At 39.4% G+C, this 19448-nt stretch overlaps 1 protein-coding gene across 2 annotated transcripts in view; it reads right to left on the reverse strand.

The window, feature by feature from the left end:
• DCAF5 (DDB1 and CUL4 associated factor 5) overlaps positions 1 to 19448 on the reverse strand; it is a 107996-nt gene that overhangs the window by 70525 nt on the left and 18023 nt on the right. For both annotated transcript variants that reach the window (XM_082619692.1, XM_082619693.1), the window contains exons 2-5: positions 6058 to 6201; positions 3699 to 3735; positions 2634 to 2773; positions 731 to 860 (exon numbers count right to left, since the gene is read on the reverse strand). In XM_082619692.1, the coding sequence (XP_082475818.1) occupies positions 731 to 860; positions 2634 to 2773; positions 3699 to 3735; positions 6058 to 6201 (451 nt within the window). The remainder of the gene's footprint in view (positions 1 to 730; positions 861 to 2633; positions 2774 to 3698; positions 3736 to 6057; positions 6202 to 19448) is intronic.

Here is a 19448-nt window from a genome sequence, read left to right on the forward strand (position 1 = left end):
CTCGCCCGTGGGATTTAAGGAACATGAAAGAGGCTCTACTTGCCCCATCCACATATTTCTCTTAATGATGTCTGAAATTCCCCCATTAGTGATTCGCACCATCAGCTCAGAATTGTCCTAAGTGTACTCTTTAATAATGCAAACAGAAGGGGAACATTAGGTCCCTAACACTGTAGTGCAGTGGCTCTTAACCTTATTGTTGTAGTCACCGGTCCTTTTGTGAAACTGAAAAAAACTAAACTCCCTTCTCAGAAAAACAGACTTAGATGAATACACAATATAATTTCCATGCAGTTTGGGGGTTCACAGTCTTCCTGAAGCTCATATCCCCTTCAGCCCGGGGTTAAGAATCCCCAGTTCAGGGGCAATGCGTTTAACAAATCACCATCACTCCTCCAGAAGACCTCCCATGCATCTGGGGAACCCTGGACCTAAAGACAGAAGGTAGTGCTGAAGAGAGCTCTGCCATTGCAAAGTTTGCCTAGAACTGATCCTGTCTAGAGTCCAGATTACAATTTATGATTCCTCCTTAGCAAGAGTGTGGATATCTCACACTGCCTGCCCCCTGGAAATAGGGTACCCCTGGCTTCAGAGACACTGGGATATGTTAGGAGATGTCCAACTGAGATCAACTGCCAACCAGGTTCTCAAGACCATCGCTGACTGATGACATTACCTGAGAGTTGAGTCAGAGGAAAGTTTTAACAACTTCTGAATAAAGGGGGCTCACCTCTGAGGTTTTCGAATATCCCAGAGTCCCACTCCTTCCTTTGAATTGGCTGTGGCCAATAACCTGGGCTCCACAGGGTTGAACATGACACTGTGAAAGGCTGATGGGTAGTTGGCCAGGCAGAAGGGCTCTGTGAAGAGAGAAATTCTGATCAGTCCACTTCAGGCACTGCTGGGCCTGTGGCAGGCAGACAAGCAGGGATGTGTAAGCAAGAGGAGCACAGCCGTTAACAATCACCCCAGTGGGCTGGAAGCCAGTGTAGGACATCATTCCAGTAGCCACGCTTGTTCACAAGGTCCCCACAAGTCCTGGCACACACCCTTCTGCACCAGAAAGTCTGCAAACAGCAACTTAAATACACAAACACAAATTTTAAGCTATAATGCTGAGAAATAAACATAGTACCTATTCAGATCCTGTAACAAAACAGAAATGGTCACTGTAAATGGGAAGTTAAGCTGTTTTACAGTAAGTAAAACTGAATTCCTCATGAGCTAAAAAAATTCACAGTCAATTACTGGTAGGATTATTATACCTTAATCCAAATTTACTAGCTTTAGAAATTGAAGGTTTTAAAACTACACAAAGATTTAATGAAGACAAAATAAAACAATAGTGCAGTTTTTCCTTCTGGTAGTATTGCTCCCTAAGTTGAAAAGAAAATAGCCTCAGTCTAGAATTTTAAGATTTCATTTCATCTAGTACTTGAACTTCTCTTGCATCCAGCCAGTTTCTAATCAACTTCACCTAGAAACCCTGCAGCCTCTTGCATATACTAGCTGGCTCCAGGTGAGGAAGCAATCACTTTGCTGCCTGGGGGGACATACTCCTATGGAAGTTGTTTAGAAGCAACAGACAGAAAGCACTCCTCAGCCTATGATTTCCATATGTGATTACTTCACAGGCCTCTGGGCACAGGGAGTGCTCAATAATCTCAGCCACGAGGCAGTTCAGACAAAGGAGAAGTTCACGTACCAAGCAAGCCATTTCACTCAACCATAGCTGCTGCTTTTGGCTACCATACCTGCCTGACTCTGAGAACAAACTTCTCTTATAGCCTGAACCTCAATAATGAGCACAGACGAGCATGTTAAACGCTCAGAATATAGAAGAATAAAAAGACTCAGAGCCTGCCAGACAAGGTAGGCAAGATAGTAACTCTATGTACACAGGTATGGTCATGACAAAGCTGCACCAAGAGTGGGGCTGGGGGTGGCACTGAGGGTATGCTGGAGGAAAGAGCCTTTGAAGATAGAGTGACAGAAGTCTCTGTGCAGGAAATGAGCTGAAAAGATGCATTTCCTGAAGAACTTCAGAGAAATTCAACAAGACAAATTCTTCATTTTACATTTCAGAGACCCAAAGAACACATTTGGAAGAGGAACTCACCCAGACAATCCCCCTTAAACAGAGGGTATCTGCTATCATTTTAAGTTCCTATGCACAGTGAAGGTGAGGTTCTGTGGTTCTTTCAGCAAAATAACAACCCTGGATCTAGGATGTACCCAAGTGCACAACACCCCCATTCTCTGTAAATAACCAAGAATATGTGCATGTCAGCACCATGCACAAAGCTGGCCCTTGGTGGCTACTCTCCACAAATGAGGCACCACATGTTCTGCTCCTTGGGGCTACTACACAGCAAGATACTGTGGTGTTTACCCCAGGGGCAAAGGTCTGTGGAGATTCACAAGTGATTGGAGGAGGACTGGCAGAGGTGCCTCACTTCTGAGTACTCAGGGGTAAGGTGGGACCTCCAGAGACACATTTATGTCCCTATGTGAGTTTCCTCTCCCTTTATAGCACTTCTACCCAGTCTACTCAAGTCACAGACTGGATCTGCTATGAACCTGACATTAAACTCTTCAACACAATCCAACCACCTTTTGCACAGTGACCCTACCTCCATGGGGAGATTCCCGGATGTCCCAGATGAGAACCCGGCCATCATCTGAGGAGCTGGCAAAAATGTTGTCATTCACTGGGCTCACTGACAAGCCATACACCGCATCTTCATGAGCAAACACATCTAAGGTCTCACTGCTGAGAGACAGAGAGCAGAGAGAGGCACACAGGCACACACATACACACAAAAGTAGTGCAGAGTTAAAGCCCTCTAGTTCCTAGAATGGAGTTCTCTTTCATTTCCAGGAGAAAGTCAACCTAGCTAAACCCAAAGGATATTACATTTACAAAAAAGTAGGCATTCAACTTTCAGGTTAAAAAAAAAAGTATTACTAAAGAGATAAGACTTCACGACACGTTTGTTTTTTGCACTAAATAAGCATATTTAAAGGTGACTCAAGGGAATTCCCTGAAAGTCCAGTGGTTAGGACTCAGTGCTTTTCACTGCTGGAGCCTGGGTTCAATCCCTGTTTGGGGAACTAACATCCCCACCCCCAAAAAAGTGACTCAACTGATGAGTTTCATGTTTTCACTTACTATAGAATGCATCTGCTTGTGTACAGTCTTGGAGGTGGTGCTGGATTTCCAAAAAGCGAGGGAAAGCTTTAAAGCAGTCCTGATGCCAGCAGGGGTAGAAGAGGGATTCCTGGCAGTCTGGCATGGTGAGTAAAAGCATGGCTCCAAAGCCAGGCTGCCTATGTTCAGATCCTAACATCACTTGACCTTAAGTTACCTAATATCTCTATACCTCAGTTTCCTAATTGAGATCATCATAGTACTGCCTCATAAAATTATTGTGAGGGTTAAATATTATGTCTCCTTCCCTTCCAACCTCTCCCTTTAAATTTTTACCTGAAAACTATAATTTTATATCAACTTTGTAAATCTTTTTTAAATCAAAATTTTATTTCAAAACTATTACAGAAATCTTTTTCAGCAAAGGACAGTTGATTTCATGTTATTTTCTTCAAAAAACAAGAACTATTTCGGTCTAAAGAGATACCTGCCTTTCTTCATACGAAAGATAGAGTTAATTACCTTCACATACCAACAATCTATTTACCTTTCAACATCATGGAGGATAACTTGCTCATCATTTCCTGCAAGGGAAAAAGCAGACATTTGGTAACTCCTGCAAAGTGATCCTGTTCATATTACAATTCAGTATTTTAAAGATTTCAGGAAAAACAAATGAACAAAGTCAATGTTAATATTTACAAATTAGGAGTGTTAATTAGAAAAAGGGTAATAAAAATAATGAAGAAGGTAAGATATTCTTATAGAGAATTTGAAAAAGCATAATAGCATGTAGATATAACATAATAACAGTTTCCAAAATGCATTATCCAGTGGATGATTAAAAAAACAAAAAACTGTGGCTATTCAGGAAAAGAATAAATGATCATGGGCAAATCAATCCATTCATCCAAGCTAGCTTTTTTTTTTTTTTTTTAAACAAAACATTCATTAACTGTGAGACCTGGAAAAATATCTGTAACTTTTCTATGTCTCAGCAAAAAAGGAATAACAATTGTATCTACTTCATAGAGTTATCGTGAAGACAAGAATATAAAAGCATTTGGAGTAGGACTAAGCCCCTAACAAACGTTTGCTACTATTCATACCCTCATCATCTTTTATAGCATTAAAATCTAATGATAGTGTGATCCTAAATAATGGGAAAGTTTTTATCCACAACTTTTTTCTCTTGCATTTCTCAAGGAATCTAAAAATACTGCATCCATGATATGTGTAGTCCTGCCTTCAAATGGTTTCTATAGCCAAAAAATAAAAATCCCAAAATGAAGACAGTAAAAAAATTTCCCACTCTATGCTAAAAGCATAAGCAGTAGAGATGTGGCCAGGTCACCTTAAAGTCCTCACTGTAACTCTATTGTGGATTCATACCAAGTAAATCAAACCCATACTAATGCCTTTTAGGTAACAGGCACAGTGTGAGGTGCTGAGGGTACGAGAGGAATGAGTAAGATTGAGGAATTCACAGTCCACCTGCACAAACAACTAATAGTGACAAGACGGGTTATCTTATTGTAGCGATATGCTCTACAATGGGGACACAGATAAAGGAGCAATTGTGTCCTTTATGAGCAGGGTGAAAGTACATGGCACAAAGGGGGAATATTTTTATGGGGAAGGAGACACTTGAATAGAAACTCAAATAACTCAAAACTCTTACCGATGGAAGACTTATGGGAATTGGTGGGGTCTGGACAATTAATCATGGCCTATGGAGGAACAGTATGGGCAAAAGGCACAGGGCACTTAAGATGACAAGTGATTTAGTGAACTAGAACACAAGGTGCAGGGGAGGAAGATGAGGCCAGATAGGTAGACTGGATTTAGGCTTTATCCTGTGGATGGACATGTAGAGTCAAAGGTCCACATGGTTGAAGAAAACTCGTATAAGCAATGAATAAGGAGATTTAGATACCGGTAGCAGAAATCACAGCAGGACACTGCAGTAGTCCAGGAAAAAGATGAGGACCTGAATCAGAGCAGTTGGTATAGCAGGAGAGCAGAAACTAAAGGATGGATATGAGGCTTCCAAAATAGATCTGACAGTGTAGTTGGTGACTTACAAGATGTGAAAATGAAAGAAAGGCAGGTCTGAGGCTGACTTTGAGATTTCTATTAGACTGAACCACATGGAATTGTCATTTTTGTAAACTGAAAATGCTCCAATGTCAGCAGTTTCTTAAAAGTTAAGCCTAACAACTTACATAATTAGTTGAATGGTGATAATAACTGAGAAAGGGAAACCAGGAAACAAGAGGAAATATTTGTGCAGGGGAGAAGGACTAATAATCTTAGTTTTAGATCTGCCGGATTTAAATTACTTTTGGAAAACAAAGGTAGATATTCAGTGGGGAAATCTGCAGTGCAGAAGAGAGGTCAGGGCTAGAAATGTAGTGGTCAGAAAGGAGTGTGACTGATGGATGCCATCATCAAGAGGATGGCTTGAGCAAAAGCCATTCCAATTACACCCCAACATGATGTTTTTTCAAACAGGAGCCACCCATGGGTCATAACACCAATTTGAGTCACAACCTTTAAAATCTTTAAAAACAAAACAGAATAGAATAGAAAAAAAAAAATCAGAGTGTACCACACATATTGAGGTTAAGTACTCTTCTAACATGTTTCTGTGTACCAGACTGCAATGTGAAAAGTTTTCTACCAAAAAAGAAAGAGAGAAAGAACAAGAGCAAAGGAGAGAAAGGACAGACAGACATTAGTCTAATACATGTGTCTAAACTGCTGTAATGCAGAGAAGACAAGCTATGGGAAACCAGTAATTCCACAACTCAATGAGATAAAGGAAGGAAAATTAAGGAATAATTTTAGCACTCCTTTATCTGAAATCCCAGCCACCATTTCCCAAGGGGAAGTCTCCTTCTCACCTCCAGAGAATACTTTGGTGTTCCCACTGTTGAAAGCCAGGCAAAAAATGTTGGAATGATGCTCTCCTTTCAGCTGTATGGGCTTAACTCTGGAGTGGATAGCTTGTTCCATGTGCCATAGTAGAACCCGGCGGTCATCTCCTCCTTGAGAGGCGAGTAAGAATCTAGAGTTAAAAGCGCTGACATTTCAAGGCTGACATTTGGTTTTGCCAGCCTGAATCCCATACTTTCCAAAACTGCATCTCCCCAACTCTGTGAGATTCTGATGGGACACATAAACCCAGAACTCTACCCCCTTAACCATCAGTAGACACATGGCCTCTAAGCCACTCACTTTTCCCCAGAAATTACATCTTGAACAGATACAGAGAAATTTCTGAATTTCCAGAGAACCAGTTGTTTAAATATTTCTTCATTTGCTACCTAAAATCCTTCCACTAATGTCCCCCCACCTTTTTTTTTTTTTTGTCTAACAGAACCTGAGTTGGTTTCTACTGCTTGCAACCAAAGAACTCTAAATATGCTAGTATTTATAGCATAATAGTTTCCAAAGCACTCTCCTTGATGTGATCTCACTGACTATGGGACACCAGACAAATGACAACTGAGGAGGAATTGCCTGTCACAGTAGCAGGATTAAGACAGAACTTGGCTCTCATGAAGCTCAGTCCAGCTCTTTCCTCTGCATAATTCTCAATAGTCTGAGTTGAATGAGCAATATTATACTGCATGAGCCAGCTCCTGGAGAATGAGAAGATACATGTTCTACATATTCTTTATATTTGCAAATGCATTATACACATCATGGACTGCAAACAGTGGTTACTACTGCCAGGGAATAGGATTAAAAGACAGGTAGAGGGCAGATTAAGAGGGTTTTTACTTTTACTTTATAGATTTGGCACTGCTTGACTTTTTTTTTTAAATTTATTTATTTTGGGCTGTGTTGGGTCTTTGTTGCTGCACGCGGGCTTTCTCTAGTTGCGGCAAGCAGGGGTTACTCTTCGTTGCGGTGCGCGGGCTTCTCATTGCAGTGGCTTCTCTCATTGTGGAGCACGGGCTCTAGGCGCGTGGGCTTCAGTAGTTGCGGCACGCGGGCTCAGTAGTTGTGGCTCACGGGCTCTAGAGCACAGGCTCAGTAGTTGTGGCACACGAGCTTAGTTGATCCGCAGCATGTGGGATCTTCCCGGGCCAGGGATCGAACCTGTGTCCCCTGCATTGGCAGGCGGATTCTCAACCACTGCGCCACTGGGGAAGCCCTGCTTGACTCTTTACAACAAACCTATATTGTATTCCGAATAAAAATTTAACTTACAACAGGAGTAAACATGGGCAGCAAGCCATAGTAAGCTCTATACCTCTGCCTCCCCTCCTCCATTCAATATAATAGCCACAAATTATATCACATCCATAACAAGGGCATACCATGCAACCACTCAATCAGTAGATCTGTAAGAACTCACTCAGAAAGATGACCAAAGGTCTTTGTTAGGGGAAAAAATGAGGTGTAAAACAGTATGCATACCAACATCCATTTGTGTAAAACAAATTTTTAAAAAGCTCCAATACAGCAGGAACCTTGTCAGTTTTGTTCACTGCAGAATTCCCAGCACCTAAATGAATGTCCTAAAGAATAGACATTGAATGAATATGCTTATGCTTGCATATCTATGCTTGTATTTGCATATCTAGATGGCTACAAAAGAAGTTTTTAGTGGACATCACCTCTAGGCTAGAATTGTTTGGACACTTTACATTGTGGTAAAATATATATAGCAGAAAATGCACCATTTTAACCATTTACAAGCATACAATTCAGTGGCGTTAAGTATATGTGCAGTGTTGTACAACCATCACCATTACCCATCTCCAGAACTTTTACATCATCCCAAACTGAAACTCTGTACCCAACAAACAGTAACTCTCCCCAGTGCTCAGTAACCACCATTCTACTTTCTGCCTCCATGAATTTGATTACTCTAGGTACTCCCATATAAGTGGAATCATACATTTGTCCTTTTGTGTCTGGCTTATTCACTTAGCATAATGTCTTCAAGGTTCATCCATATTGTAGCATGTATCAGAATTTCATTCTTTGTAAGGCTGAGTAATATTTCATTACACACATACCATTATTTTTTTTAGTCCATTCATCCATCTATGGACATTTAGGTTGTTTCCATCTTTTGGCTATTGTGAATAACGTTGCTAAGAGCATATGGATGTACAAATATCCGTTCAAGTCCCTACTTTCAGTTCCTTTGGGTATATACCATTGGAAAATTTTATGTTTTAATTTTTACTTTATACCTTCCTTTACTACTTGACATTTTTGCCATAAACATATTTCCTCTTTTAGTAGGAAAAAAAACCAGTAGAAAACATAGTAGCCAAATCATACTTCTTCTCCCTCCCCTAGAAAGAAGTTGCCTTCATTTCTTGAGTTCCTTTGTTTCTTGAGATCCTTCTTCCTTCCATTGTCCGTCAAAATCAAGTTCTGTGTCCTCCCCCAAAGTATTTCACTGTCTACCCTTAATGGAATGATCCCTTAAGTATGGCCCACAATGTTCTGTGTTTATGATCTGCCTAATTCAACTATGAGTTCTCTGGCCTGGGACAGTTATTTAAATTCTATGTCTCTTATAAGTTAAGGTCATGAAAATAAGCTTTGGGTTTTTGTTGTTTTATTTTAATGAAAAATGGCATAAAGGGGTTTTCCTCCCTATTAATAGATTTAAACAGGCTATGGGCACTTTAGTTCTACATAGTCTCTACTCGTACTGTTTTTCCCCAACACTTGAGGCCACAGGTCAGGGACTTGGCACTGTTTTTGTTACTTTATATCTTATATTTAGAGAAATATTTCTCTGTGCCCATGTCTCTATCAAAAGTGAAAAATTAAAAGATAAAGAGGCCTACATGTTTCTTCAACTTACTCATGTTTCTAATCTAATCTCCCTGAGCCTGAGTTTCATCAAATACAAAACTGGGATCATAACAGCTCTACTCTCATGGGTTTTATAGATTATAAAGTCAAGTACAAGAGGGTTAAGTAATCTGCCAAGGTCACAACAGTAAGTAAAGTGGTTGAGCCAAGATTCAAAAGCAAGCAGTTAAGACTCCCCACTCTCTTAACCACTACTCTGGATTGCTTGCCTTATAGAATGAAAAATAAACCATAACTGACAAAGCAAATTCAGCTGATGGACAACTGAAGGGATTCTCTGACTTGGTAGCACAACTCAAAAATGAGTAGGTAAGAATAAAACAAAGGACCACAGGAATAAAAACAGAAACCAACTTAACTGGAGTAAACGGAGGGAGCAGGGACAGGGACCAGGAAAGGCTTTCCTGAAATTATAGAGATTCTAGCAAAACCGATAATGGCTTATTATAAAGAACATACAAAGAATTCCTACAAATCAACTTTGAAAACAACTAGGAAAAAAGGCAAATATGACAACTCACAGAAGAGGAAAACCAAATGGCCAACAGAGATTATAGAGGATCTCAACCTCTGTAGTAATCAGGGAAATGTAAATTATAATTTAGATACCTTCTTACAAAATGGCACAAAGAAATGTACAAAAGAATGTTCACTGCCGCATTGTTCATAATAGCAAAACAAAGGTAGATAACATAAATATCCATCAATATATAAACTGATAAAACCGATTGGAATACAAACACGAATGAAATCTAAGCACAATGGAACACTATACAGCATTTAAAATGAGCTACAGATACGTGTACTGAAATGAATACATCTTGAAAACCTAGTATTAAGTAATAAAAACAAGTTTCAGAAGGACATGTAAAGGAAGACATTAAGTATATAGTTTTAAATATGCAAAATAATACCATATTTTTTTAATGTTCATGATAGAAAAAGAAAATAAGACTCTCCAGGATGTGCTGGGATACCCATAGCAAAAAAATATAACTGAGGGCACCTCTGTGTTTGTTCATTAAGACCTATGCAGGCAGTACAACCTCTCTTGAACTGCAGCAGCTTAAAAAAAAAAAAAAAGTTCAATAAAAAAGAAAACAGAATATCTATACCTATGCACTCAAAGTCATAAACATTCTCAGCCAAAGGATCTTCCCCTATCACCCAGACAGCATTATCTTTAATGCTCATTCTAGATTTAATTTTGCTAAATAAATTCTTTCTGATTTTAAATGAATGGTTATTTGTAGAGTGCCTTGGGATCATTTAAAACAATGTGTCCTGGGTCTTCCCTGGTGGCGCAGTGGTTAAGAATCCGCCTGCCAATGCAGGGGACACAGGTTCGAGCCCTAGTCTGGGAAGATCCCACATGCTGCAGAGAAACTAAGCCCGTGTGCCACAACTACTGAGCCTGTGCTCTAGAGCCCGCGAGCCACAACTACAGAAGCCTGTGTGCCACAACTACTGAAGCCCGTGCACCTAGAGCCCGTGCTCCACAACAAGAGAAGCCACCACAATGAGAAGCCCACGCACCACAACAAAGAGTAGCCCCTGCTCTCAGCAGCTAGAGAAAACCCCGTGTGCAGCAGCGAAGACCCAATGCAGCCAAAAATTAAATAAATGAATAAATTAATTTAAAAAATAAAATAAAATGATGTGTCCTTAGTACCTAAAATGATGATGACAACCCAAGTCCACAGAAGACTGGAATCACTGAGGCAGAAACTATCACTATGGCAGGGCCTGCTTCCTCTGCTTTGCCCTCAAGGTCAGTGTCAGAAGATGTAAGGTGTACATGCCCCTCCCACCCCCATTTCCTTAGGCAAGGTATTAAGAGCCCTGTGTAAAGATGACACTTTTCAACCATGTGTTGGCAAAAAACACCAACGGTGCAAACTGAGACATAATCTGAAATTGCTGGGCTGCTTTTAAGCCAGTAGAGAGCGCAGAACAGCTGTGCCCCAAACTCTGACCCCACAAAGCAAAGGAGGGCTGGTGAAGCAAGGATAAATCAGTTTAGAACATGAAAAAAGCTCTACAGTTCTGTCTCTGTGAGTCACCTGGTCAGTTCAAAAAACCAAAGATGTATTGTAGAGTCCCACAGAGAGAGACTGACCTGCAAACAATCGAAATGAAGAGTATGATCCTTTAAGCCAGCTCCGTGAGTCTGGCAGCAGTTGGGTGCTTGTGGGGTTGGCCCCAGCCTCTCAGACACTTCAGGGGGAGCACCAGGACCTTTTAGGAAGGCAAGGCCTTTCTGCTTAGTGCCAGTGCCAGGCAAGGGACAAGGAGAGGCCAGGCCTTCTAAGCCTGGTTTCCTCACGAACCACTGCTTAGCTTCAACCCAGTTGAGAATCCCAAGAGAATACAGCTACTTATGCTGGTCATTTTGGCTTGATTTAATTCTGTATCAAACTCACCAATTCATCCTAAAATGTACTATAATCACATCGTGGCAGCAGCTCTGTAGTTACAGAAAGACTTTATATTTAAATATTACTCTTTTCCAGTGGGTTGCGAGCTATACGCACAAAGTCTGCAAGCTCTCACACCGTGCCGTTAACAAAAGAAATTATTTAACATTCTTCTTAAAATAAGAAAAGCCCAGAAAAGCTGAGGCACAGAAGGAAAGAATTTGCTTTGGGTTTCCTCAAAGTCAGCCAAGCACAGGACAGATCTGAGAGAGCACTCTGAAACTCGGGATCAAATGCTCCTGCAGCACAACATTGTTTGTGGAGCAAAAGACATTTACATGTCCATCAAACTAAGTCTCATTAAATAGTGTTCAGTGAAATAAGCCAAACACAAAAGGACAAAAACTGTATGATTCCACGTATATGAAGCACCTAGAGTAGTCAAATCATAGAGACATAAAGTAGAAATGGTGGTGGCCAGGGGCTGGGGGAGGAACAATGGGGAGCTGTTGTTTGATGGGTACAGAGTTTCAGTTCTGCAAAATGAAAAAGTTCTGGAGATGGATGGTGGTGATGGTTGTACAACAATGTCAATGTACTTAATGCTACTGAACAGTACACTTAAAAATGGTTAAAATGGTAAATTAAAAAAAAAAAAAAAAGGAGTTCCATGGTGGCCTAGTGGTGAGGATTCAGGGCTATCACTGAGGTGGCCCGGGTTCAATCCCTGGTCGGGGAACTGAGGTCACACAAGCTGTGTGGCAGGGCCAAAAAATAAAAAATAAAATGGTAAATTTTGTATTATGTATATTGTACCACAATTTTAAAAATGCAAAAAGTTTACTGTTCATAGATATACTATGTCTTATGCAGGCAAAAAAAAAAAGCACGAGGCAGCTCTGTCTCTTCTGATACGGCATAATCACGAAGATGCAGTGTTAGTGACTGTGTTAACTATTGAAAACATTTTCTTTTAAAAAATGACACACTGGGATTAGATTCAGGGTTTAGGGTTCCATCTTTGTAGGCAGCAAAGGTGGTACAGGAAGGGCAAGCTTTTGAATAAAAGTGTCTGGATTCAACTTCTGGTTTCACTGCCCATGTGTCCTGGGTGAGTTATTCTACTACTCTAGCTTCAATTTTATGACTGTAAAATGAAGAAAATGCCAACTATCTCCCAGGGTTCTTAGGTGTTTGGGTGAGATAATAAATATAAAAGCACTTAGCCCAGTGTGTCATTTATTAGGTATATACACTCCTTAAAACATCCTAGTTTCTCTTAAGTATCCTCCCTGAATTTGTCCCAATTTTCCAAACTCTTGTTTTAGGTGGCATTAGAGTATGAACAGCATGATGTATTTTAATAAAACAAAATACACAAATTTGTACATGGAAGGGCAAATGTAAAATGGTTAACAGAAGTTACTCTTGGGGATAGCAATTTTACTTAATGCCCTTTTATATTGCTGCAGTTTTGTTTATTTTTTTAACCTGCAAAGATTTAAAGGAAATCACGCAGCCTGGCTTTCTTCTCAGCCTATTTATTTCTTCTTCTCCATGTGTGTAATCGCCACTCTGCGGAGCCAAACCTCTTTTTGTGACAACCATACCTCTCCTTGAGCTCTAAGAGGAAGCATGGAGATATAGAGGTGCAGCCTATGTGCCATACAGCCCAGCTACATCAGTGTATGAGAAATAAATCTGTTTTGTTATTTCCCCAAAGTTGAAAATAATTAACTTTTGTATAAAAGTTTATTCACATATATCTTCACTTGCGAGGTAAGGATTATATAACCCTTTTCCCAGATGAGGATCAGAGAGACAAAATGACTTGCTAACAATCTAAGAAGCTAGGCCTGGAGCCTAAAACCAAGGTGTATCCTTTCTACCAAAGTGCAAGAGGCCAGAACACTACTTACAATTCCAAGTGAGGATGTTTCACAGCTTTACGCAGGGAAGAAAAGCACCATCCATCCAGAACTTTTCATCTTCCCAAACTGAAATTCCATATCCATAAAATATCAGCTGTTCATTCCTGCCTCCCCCCTCCCCTGGCAACCACCATTCAACCTCTAGAGACACCATTTCTGTCTCTATGAATTTGACTACTCTAGGTACCTCATACGAATGGACTCATACAATATTTGTTCTTTTATGACTGGCTTATTTCATTTAGCATAATGTCTTCAAGGTTTATCCATGTTGTTGCATGTACCAGAATTTCATTCCTTTTTTTTTTTTAAAAGACTGGATTTTTTTTTAAAAAGTTAATTAATTTATTTGGCTGCATAAGGTCTTAGTTGCAGCATGCGGGATCTTTGTTGTGGTGCGTGGGCTTCTCTCTAGTTGTGGCGCGTGGGCTCTAGAGTGCGCTGCTTAGCTGCCCCGCGGCATGTGGGATCTTAGTTCCTTGACCAGGGATCAAACCCACGTCCCCTGCATTGGAAGGCAGATTCTTAACCATTGGACCACCAGGGAAGTCCCGAATTTCATTCCTTTTTAAGGCTGAATAATATTCTTTTGGATGCATATTCCACATTTTATCAATTAATCTGTTGACATTTAGATTGCTCCCACTTTTTTGGCAATTGTGAGTACTGCTATTATGAACATGGCTGTACAGATACCTCTTCAAGTTCCTGCTTTCAATTCTTTTGGGTATACACTCAAAAATGAAATTCCTGGATCATATGGTAATATTCTATGTTTAATTTTCTGAGGAACTGCCATACTGTTTTCCACAGCAGCTGTATCATTTTACATTCCCACCAGCAATGCACAGGGTTCCAATTTGCCATGTCTCATCAACACTTGTTATTTTCTGTTTTTGATTTTTTGGTTTTTTGATAATAGCTATCCTAATGGGTATGAAATATTTGTTGGCCATTTCTACCTTCAAATAATAGACTAAAATGATTCTCAAGTCCTTACTGAGTATCTTGGAGCACATCATTCTACAAGCAGTCTGTTAGTTTTCTTTATGTATTGTTTTATACTTAGCTACCCTGAAATTCAGTTACCACTCTTCTGCTCACTCTTTCCACGCAAAGAGTTGCCTGCAGTTTATTTCCATTGGTTTGGCATTCCACTACTTTAAGGAACTAATGTCATATATAAATTGGGGCCATTTATATGCATTCTCTCCTCAAATCACTTACAAAAACATTAAGAGCACTAATCTCTGTTTACCCAAGCATGCCAATTCTGCAATTAAACCTACTTTAGAGATGGATGTAGTGTGAGGCAGCACAGTATAGCATTCCAAAGCACAGGCTTAGCTTTGCTCTATAGTAGAAACTAACACAACATTGTAAAGCAAGTATACGCCAATAAAAATTAATTTAAAGTAAATTAATTAAAAAAAAACAAAGGTTCAACTGTCAGTGTTGCTACCCACTTACTAGCTATGTACCTTTAGACAGGTTACTTAACCTCTCTAAATTGTACCCTCTCATCTGCAAAATTGAAAAAATAACTCTCTATTCTATAGTGTTATGTTAGGATTAATGATAGATCTGTGTGAAAGGCTTGGCCCACTGCCTGATACACAATACAAGCTAGATAAATGTTAGCTAATTATTATGCTATTTTAACTCCAACAATAGCTAATATCAGCTAAATTTACTCTGGGTCAGGGACTATCCTAAGTGTTTTACATGTAGTGGCTCTTCAAATCCTCTTAACAGCCCTATGAAGCAGGTAGTGTTATCCTTATTATACAGATGAAACTACAGAAAAACTAAATAACCTGAAGGTACACAGCTACCAAGAATGGAAGTTGGGATCTGAATCCAGGTAATCTGTCTCCAGAGACGGTGCTCCTTACCACAATACAATCCAGCCTCTCAAGTACAACAGGGGCCAGGTAGCAAAGCAAATGAGTGAAACCTGCCAGATTAAATAGCATAGAGATTACACAACCCTTTTTAAAGGAAAGCCACTACTCAGCTCCAGCCAGTTACTGCCACAGCAGAGTGCAGGCTTAAGTCAGCCAGATCTTCCAATTTTTTAAGAGAAGATAGCAACCTGACTTTTGCAGGCTGAATGCAGGCCTCAGTGCAGGCTGCAATTAGCCCACGGATAAGTTAAAATGGGGTGATTTGCCCAAGGTCACAAAACTGGGGTCCAATGGTACTTCCTAAATCAGGAAGAAAAAAAAAATCAAATGGCAAGTGCAGGCAGGTATGGAGAGATAAGGAGAGGTGGTATCACACAAATTTGCTCTTCACTACAGAAGTAGCCACAGGAGTGATACTTCTGCTAATAAGCTGCTCTTACCTAGTACCTTTTTCCTGAAAACTGATTCTACTCATCTACCTATTATTTCATTTTCCCACATGTCCAATTAGGCAAGTAAGGCAAAAACATTATCCCCATTTTAAGGATGTGAAGAGTGAGGCACTGGTGTGCCTCAATGATGGAAGCCTTGACTCCTAGCTTGAATCACCTGACATTAAATGAGAAGCAGAAATTAAAGTAGCAGCAACACCCTAAAGAGATAGCTAGAACCCTAGGAAATAAAACAGTTTCTCTAAAATTAGATGACTAGTAGCAGTGGGGTTTAACAGAGCTAGGGTTTTTAAATCCTAAGCCAGCACACCAATCCCTAGACAATGTCTCAAATTCCTGAGCAGAAATAGAGAAAGGAATACACATCAGAATCACAGAGTAGAGTTGGAAGACACCTAACAGATCATCTTCTCCAACATCCCCTTTCTGTCAATGAAGAAACTAAGGCACAAAGAGGTAAACTCGCCTATCCAAGAGCACACCATCAGTTAGAGGCAAAGTGAGATTCAAATCCAAGATGTCTGATTCCAAAGCACCTGTTCTTCCTAAAGTGTAGTAAGCAGAGGCCACTGGATGATTTCAGAAAGTAGAGAAATGATTTTAACAATTATGTATTTTAATGTGTATTAGGAAAAAGAAACCTAGCCCATTAAACCCATGATTTTATAGACATTATAATAATATAAAGTTTCCTTTCAAATATTGTTTTAAGGAGTCAATTTAGAAAAAAATGTTAAATAGCACAGATGATACCACTTAAATGTGACAAAAGTCAAAAGGGTGGGGCTCAAACTTCTGAAATTTAGACAATAGTTTACCAGGCACCTCTACTACCTACCTCCTTAAGAGGGGGACTCTAAACCTGAGGTTGTGATTTGATACACACTCAAACACAAACAGAGTGACTAGGGATTAATCTCTAAAGGTATTAGGAGAATGTGACCATTTTAACAAAGAAAGCTGCAATCTTATCAGTTACACTGTTATCAGCCTAAAGGAAGACTACAAAATGGCCAAAACTTAAGACAAAAATATTCAGCCTCACTAATAATCAAGTCCAGTTATATGAGAACTTCAGTAATAATAAAAATTTTTAAGTAATACCATCTTCACATATTGACTGAATTGCAAAGATTAAATGATGCCCAACAATAGCCATGATGCAGTCTAATAATACAGTGGTACAAGTATAAATAAATTAATTCAACCATCTCAGAGGACAAATATATATTAAATGTATTTTATAAATTATAAAAAAACTTTGATCCAGAATCCCATTTCTAAGATTTTATTCTCAGGGGAAAAAAAAGTTTTTGCAAAGGTTTAGTTATAAGAAATTGTGATAAAAGCAAAAAATAAATAGAATAAGAGGGAACTGGTTAAATTCTGATGTAGGCCCTTGACAGGATACAGTGCTGCCATAATATATCATACATTAGAACAGTTCTCAAAGTATGTTCCACGAACCCCAGGAGGCCTGCTAAGTCAAAACTACTTTCACAATAACACTAAAATGTTATTTGTCTTTTTCACTGAAGCCAAAGAGTTTGAGAATTTTTGCTTTAGAATTGTGGTTCTCAACCAGGTGATATTGCCCCCCTCCCACCCCAGGGAGCATTCAGCAATACCTGGAGACATTTTTGGTTGTCACAACTGGGGAGCTGCCACTGGCATACACATATAGTCTTAGGCCAGGGATGCTGCAAAATGTCCTACAGTGCCCAGAACAGCCCCCTATAACAAAGAACTATCTGGCCCAAAACATCAATAGCGTTGAGGCTGAGAAACTCTGCTTTTGAAAATACTCAATGACATATGAAAAAAAATGTCAGTATTAAGAAAAAAACATAAAACAGCAGAGATGGCCTAATTCCAATTTTATTTTTAAAATATGTACATTTAAATACAAAAAAGTCTAAATAAAATATGTCCCAGGTGTCTAAAATGGTCATCCTGAGTAGGTGGGATACTTCTTTCTTTAAATATCTATTTTCCAAATTTCCCATAATCAATACATGACATTTAAAAAACTTATGAATAAGTGGGAAGTCTGTCTTATAAGTGCCATATTCTGATAACTTGTATGATTCAACAGGAAATTCTCAATAGTAAAGTATGGAATTCGTAAAATATCAAAGAACAAAAGATCCTCAAATAGAGCTAGGGCTAAAAACAGATCCTCAACAACAGTAAGGATTTACAGGGAAGTTATGACAGTGGACGAAGCATTTATTTTGAGGTAGTCCCAGACCACAGACAGTCTTCATGTCCAGTCTCACTTCTTCTGCCATAGAGAACTAACCTGCACAATACACTCTCCTCATTAAAGCACAGATGCTCTTCATTCAATCTGAGAAGTTTCTGATTTTTAAGTTTTTCTTTTTTTAAATAAGATTGCCTGCATAACTTCTGCAAAATTCCTTGCATAAGCAACAGTAACAACATAATAAAGCTTTCTTTTCTCTTCTTGGGCAATTTCTAAAAATTGAACCAAAGCAGGCACCAATGCTTAGTCCTTCCAGGAAGGTACACAATATCCACCCAAGAGTAGGTATAAACAGAGAGGTCAACTCTGAGACTAAAATCAAGGGCTGCTTGAACCTGGTTGCCAAACATGCCAATTTCAGTTGTTTCTTGCCAGTATGTCTAAGGCAAAACATGCTTCAGCCACCTATGGCAGCAAGCGATAAGATATCTGTACTAGGCCATCAAACATGGTTAAGACACCTATAAAGAAAGAAACAACAATCCCAGAGACTCCAATTAGTCACTTGGCTTTAAGGAGTAACATGAAAGATACAACCGGAATTTAGACACAAGACTTGAATGGAAATTCAGAATGAGGAAAGTTGTGTAATAAGATTCTGACGGGTATCTGGATTTGCAAGAAATTCCTTCTTCTGAGTAACGTTCTTGGAAAACTTTTTAAAGTAAGGAAGTATAGGCAGACTAAGAATTAAAACTGGAGAGTCAGCCACAGTGACAGTCTGCCTCCACCCTGGAAAACCTCTACTACTCACCCGCAAAATAATGAGGCACCACCAACTTAAAACAATCATGTTCAGAGACAATAAAACTGCAGACAGAATGTACTGGTGAAGTAAGCCAATTACTTGAGTAAGTCCTTTATAAAGGCAGAACCTCATAATTTTCCCTACTGAGGGACCAGGTCAGAAGACCCAGATTTTAATCTTGCTTGTACTACTTACTAGTTGTGAGCTACTGGGCTAATCACTTTACCTCTTTGCTCCTTTATGCCCTTATATGTAAAATTAAAGGCTTCAATTAGATGATCATTAGTCCTTTCCAGCAATAAAACTGTACGATTCCACAGAGGGAGAACATCAGCAGCCTAAGATCACAAGAAGGGTGCAATCAGCACTCTAGTCCAGATCTCTTAAACTTCTTTAATGATGACATTACACAACACCAAAGATATTCTACAGCCAACTGCCCACATATCTGAAAAACTACAATCCCTGAAAACTCTTCGCAAGGCCAACCTATACACTTGAGGGGGCCAACTTTTATTCCAAATGTATATGGTGCTAGATAGATACTCCACAAAACTAAGCCTTTAGCATGGTTTTAATATTGTATCACTTCGGGTTAAAAACACCTTAGGAAAAAAACTCCAGCTCAGTGGAGAATCATTCGTCAAAATATCTTTCCTCAGAATCAACTCTGCAAAAAACATCAACCCACAGGAAGACTTAAAAAGAAAAAAAAAAAGAAAA

Source organism: Mesoplodon mirus (genome assembly GCF_964341445.2).
Source record: "Mesoplodon mirus genome assembly, chromosome: 4".
Lineage (NCBI taxonomy): Eukaryota > Metazoa > Chordata > Mammalia > Artiodactyla > Ziphiidae > Mesoplodon > Mesoplodon mirus.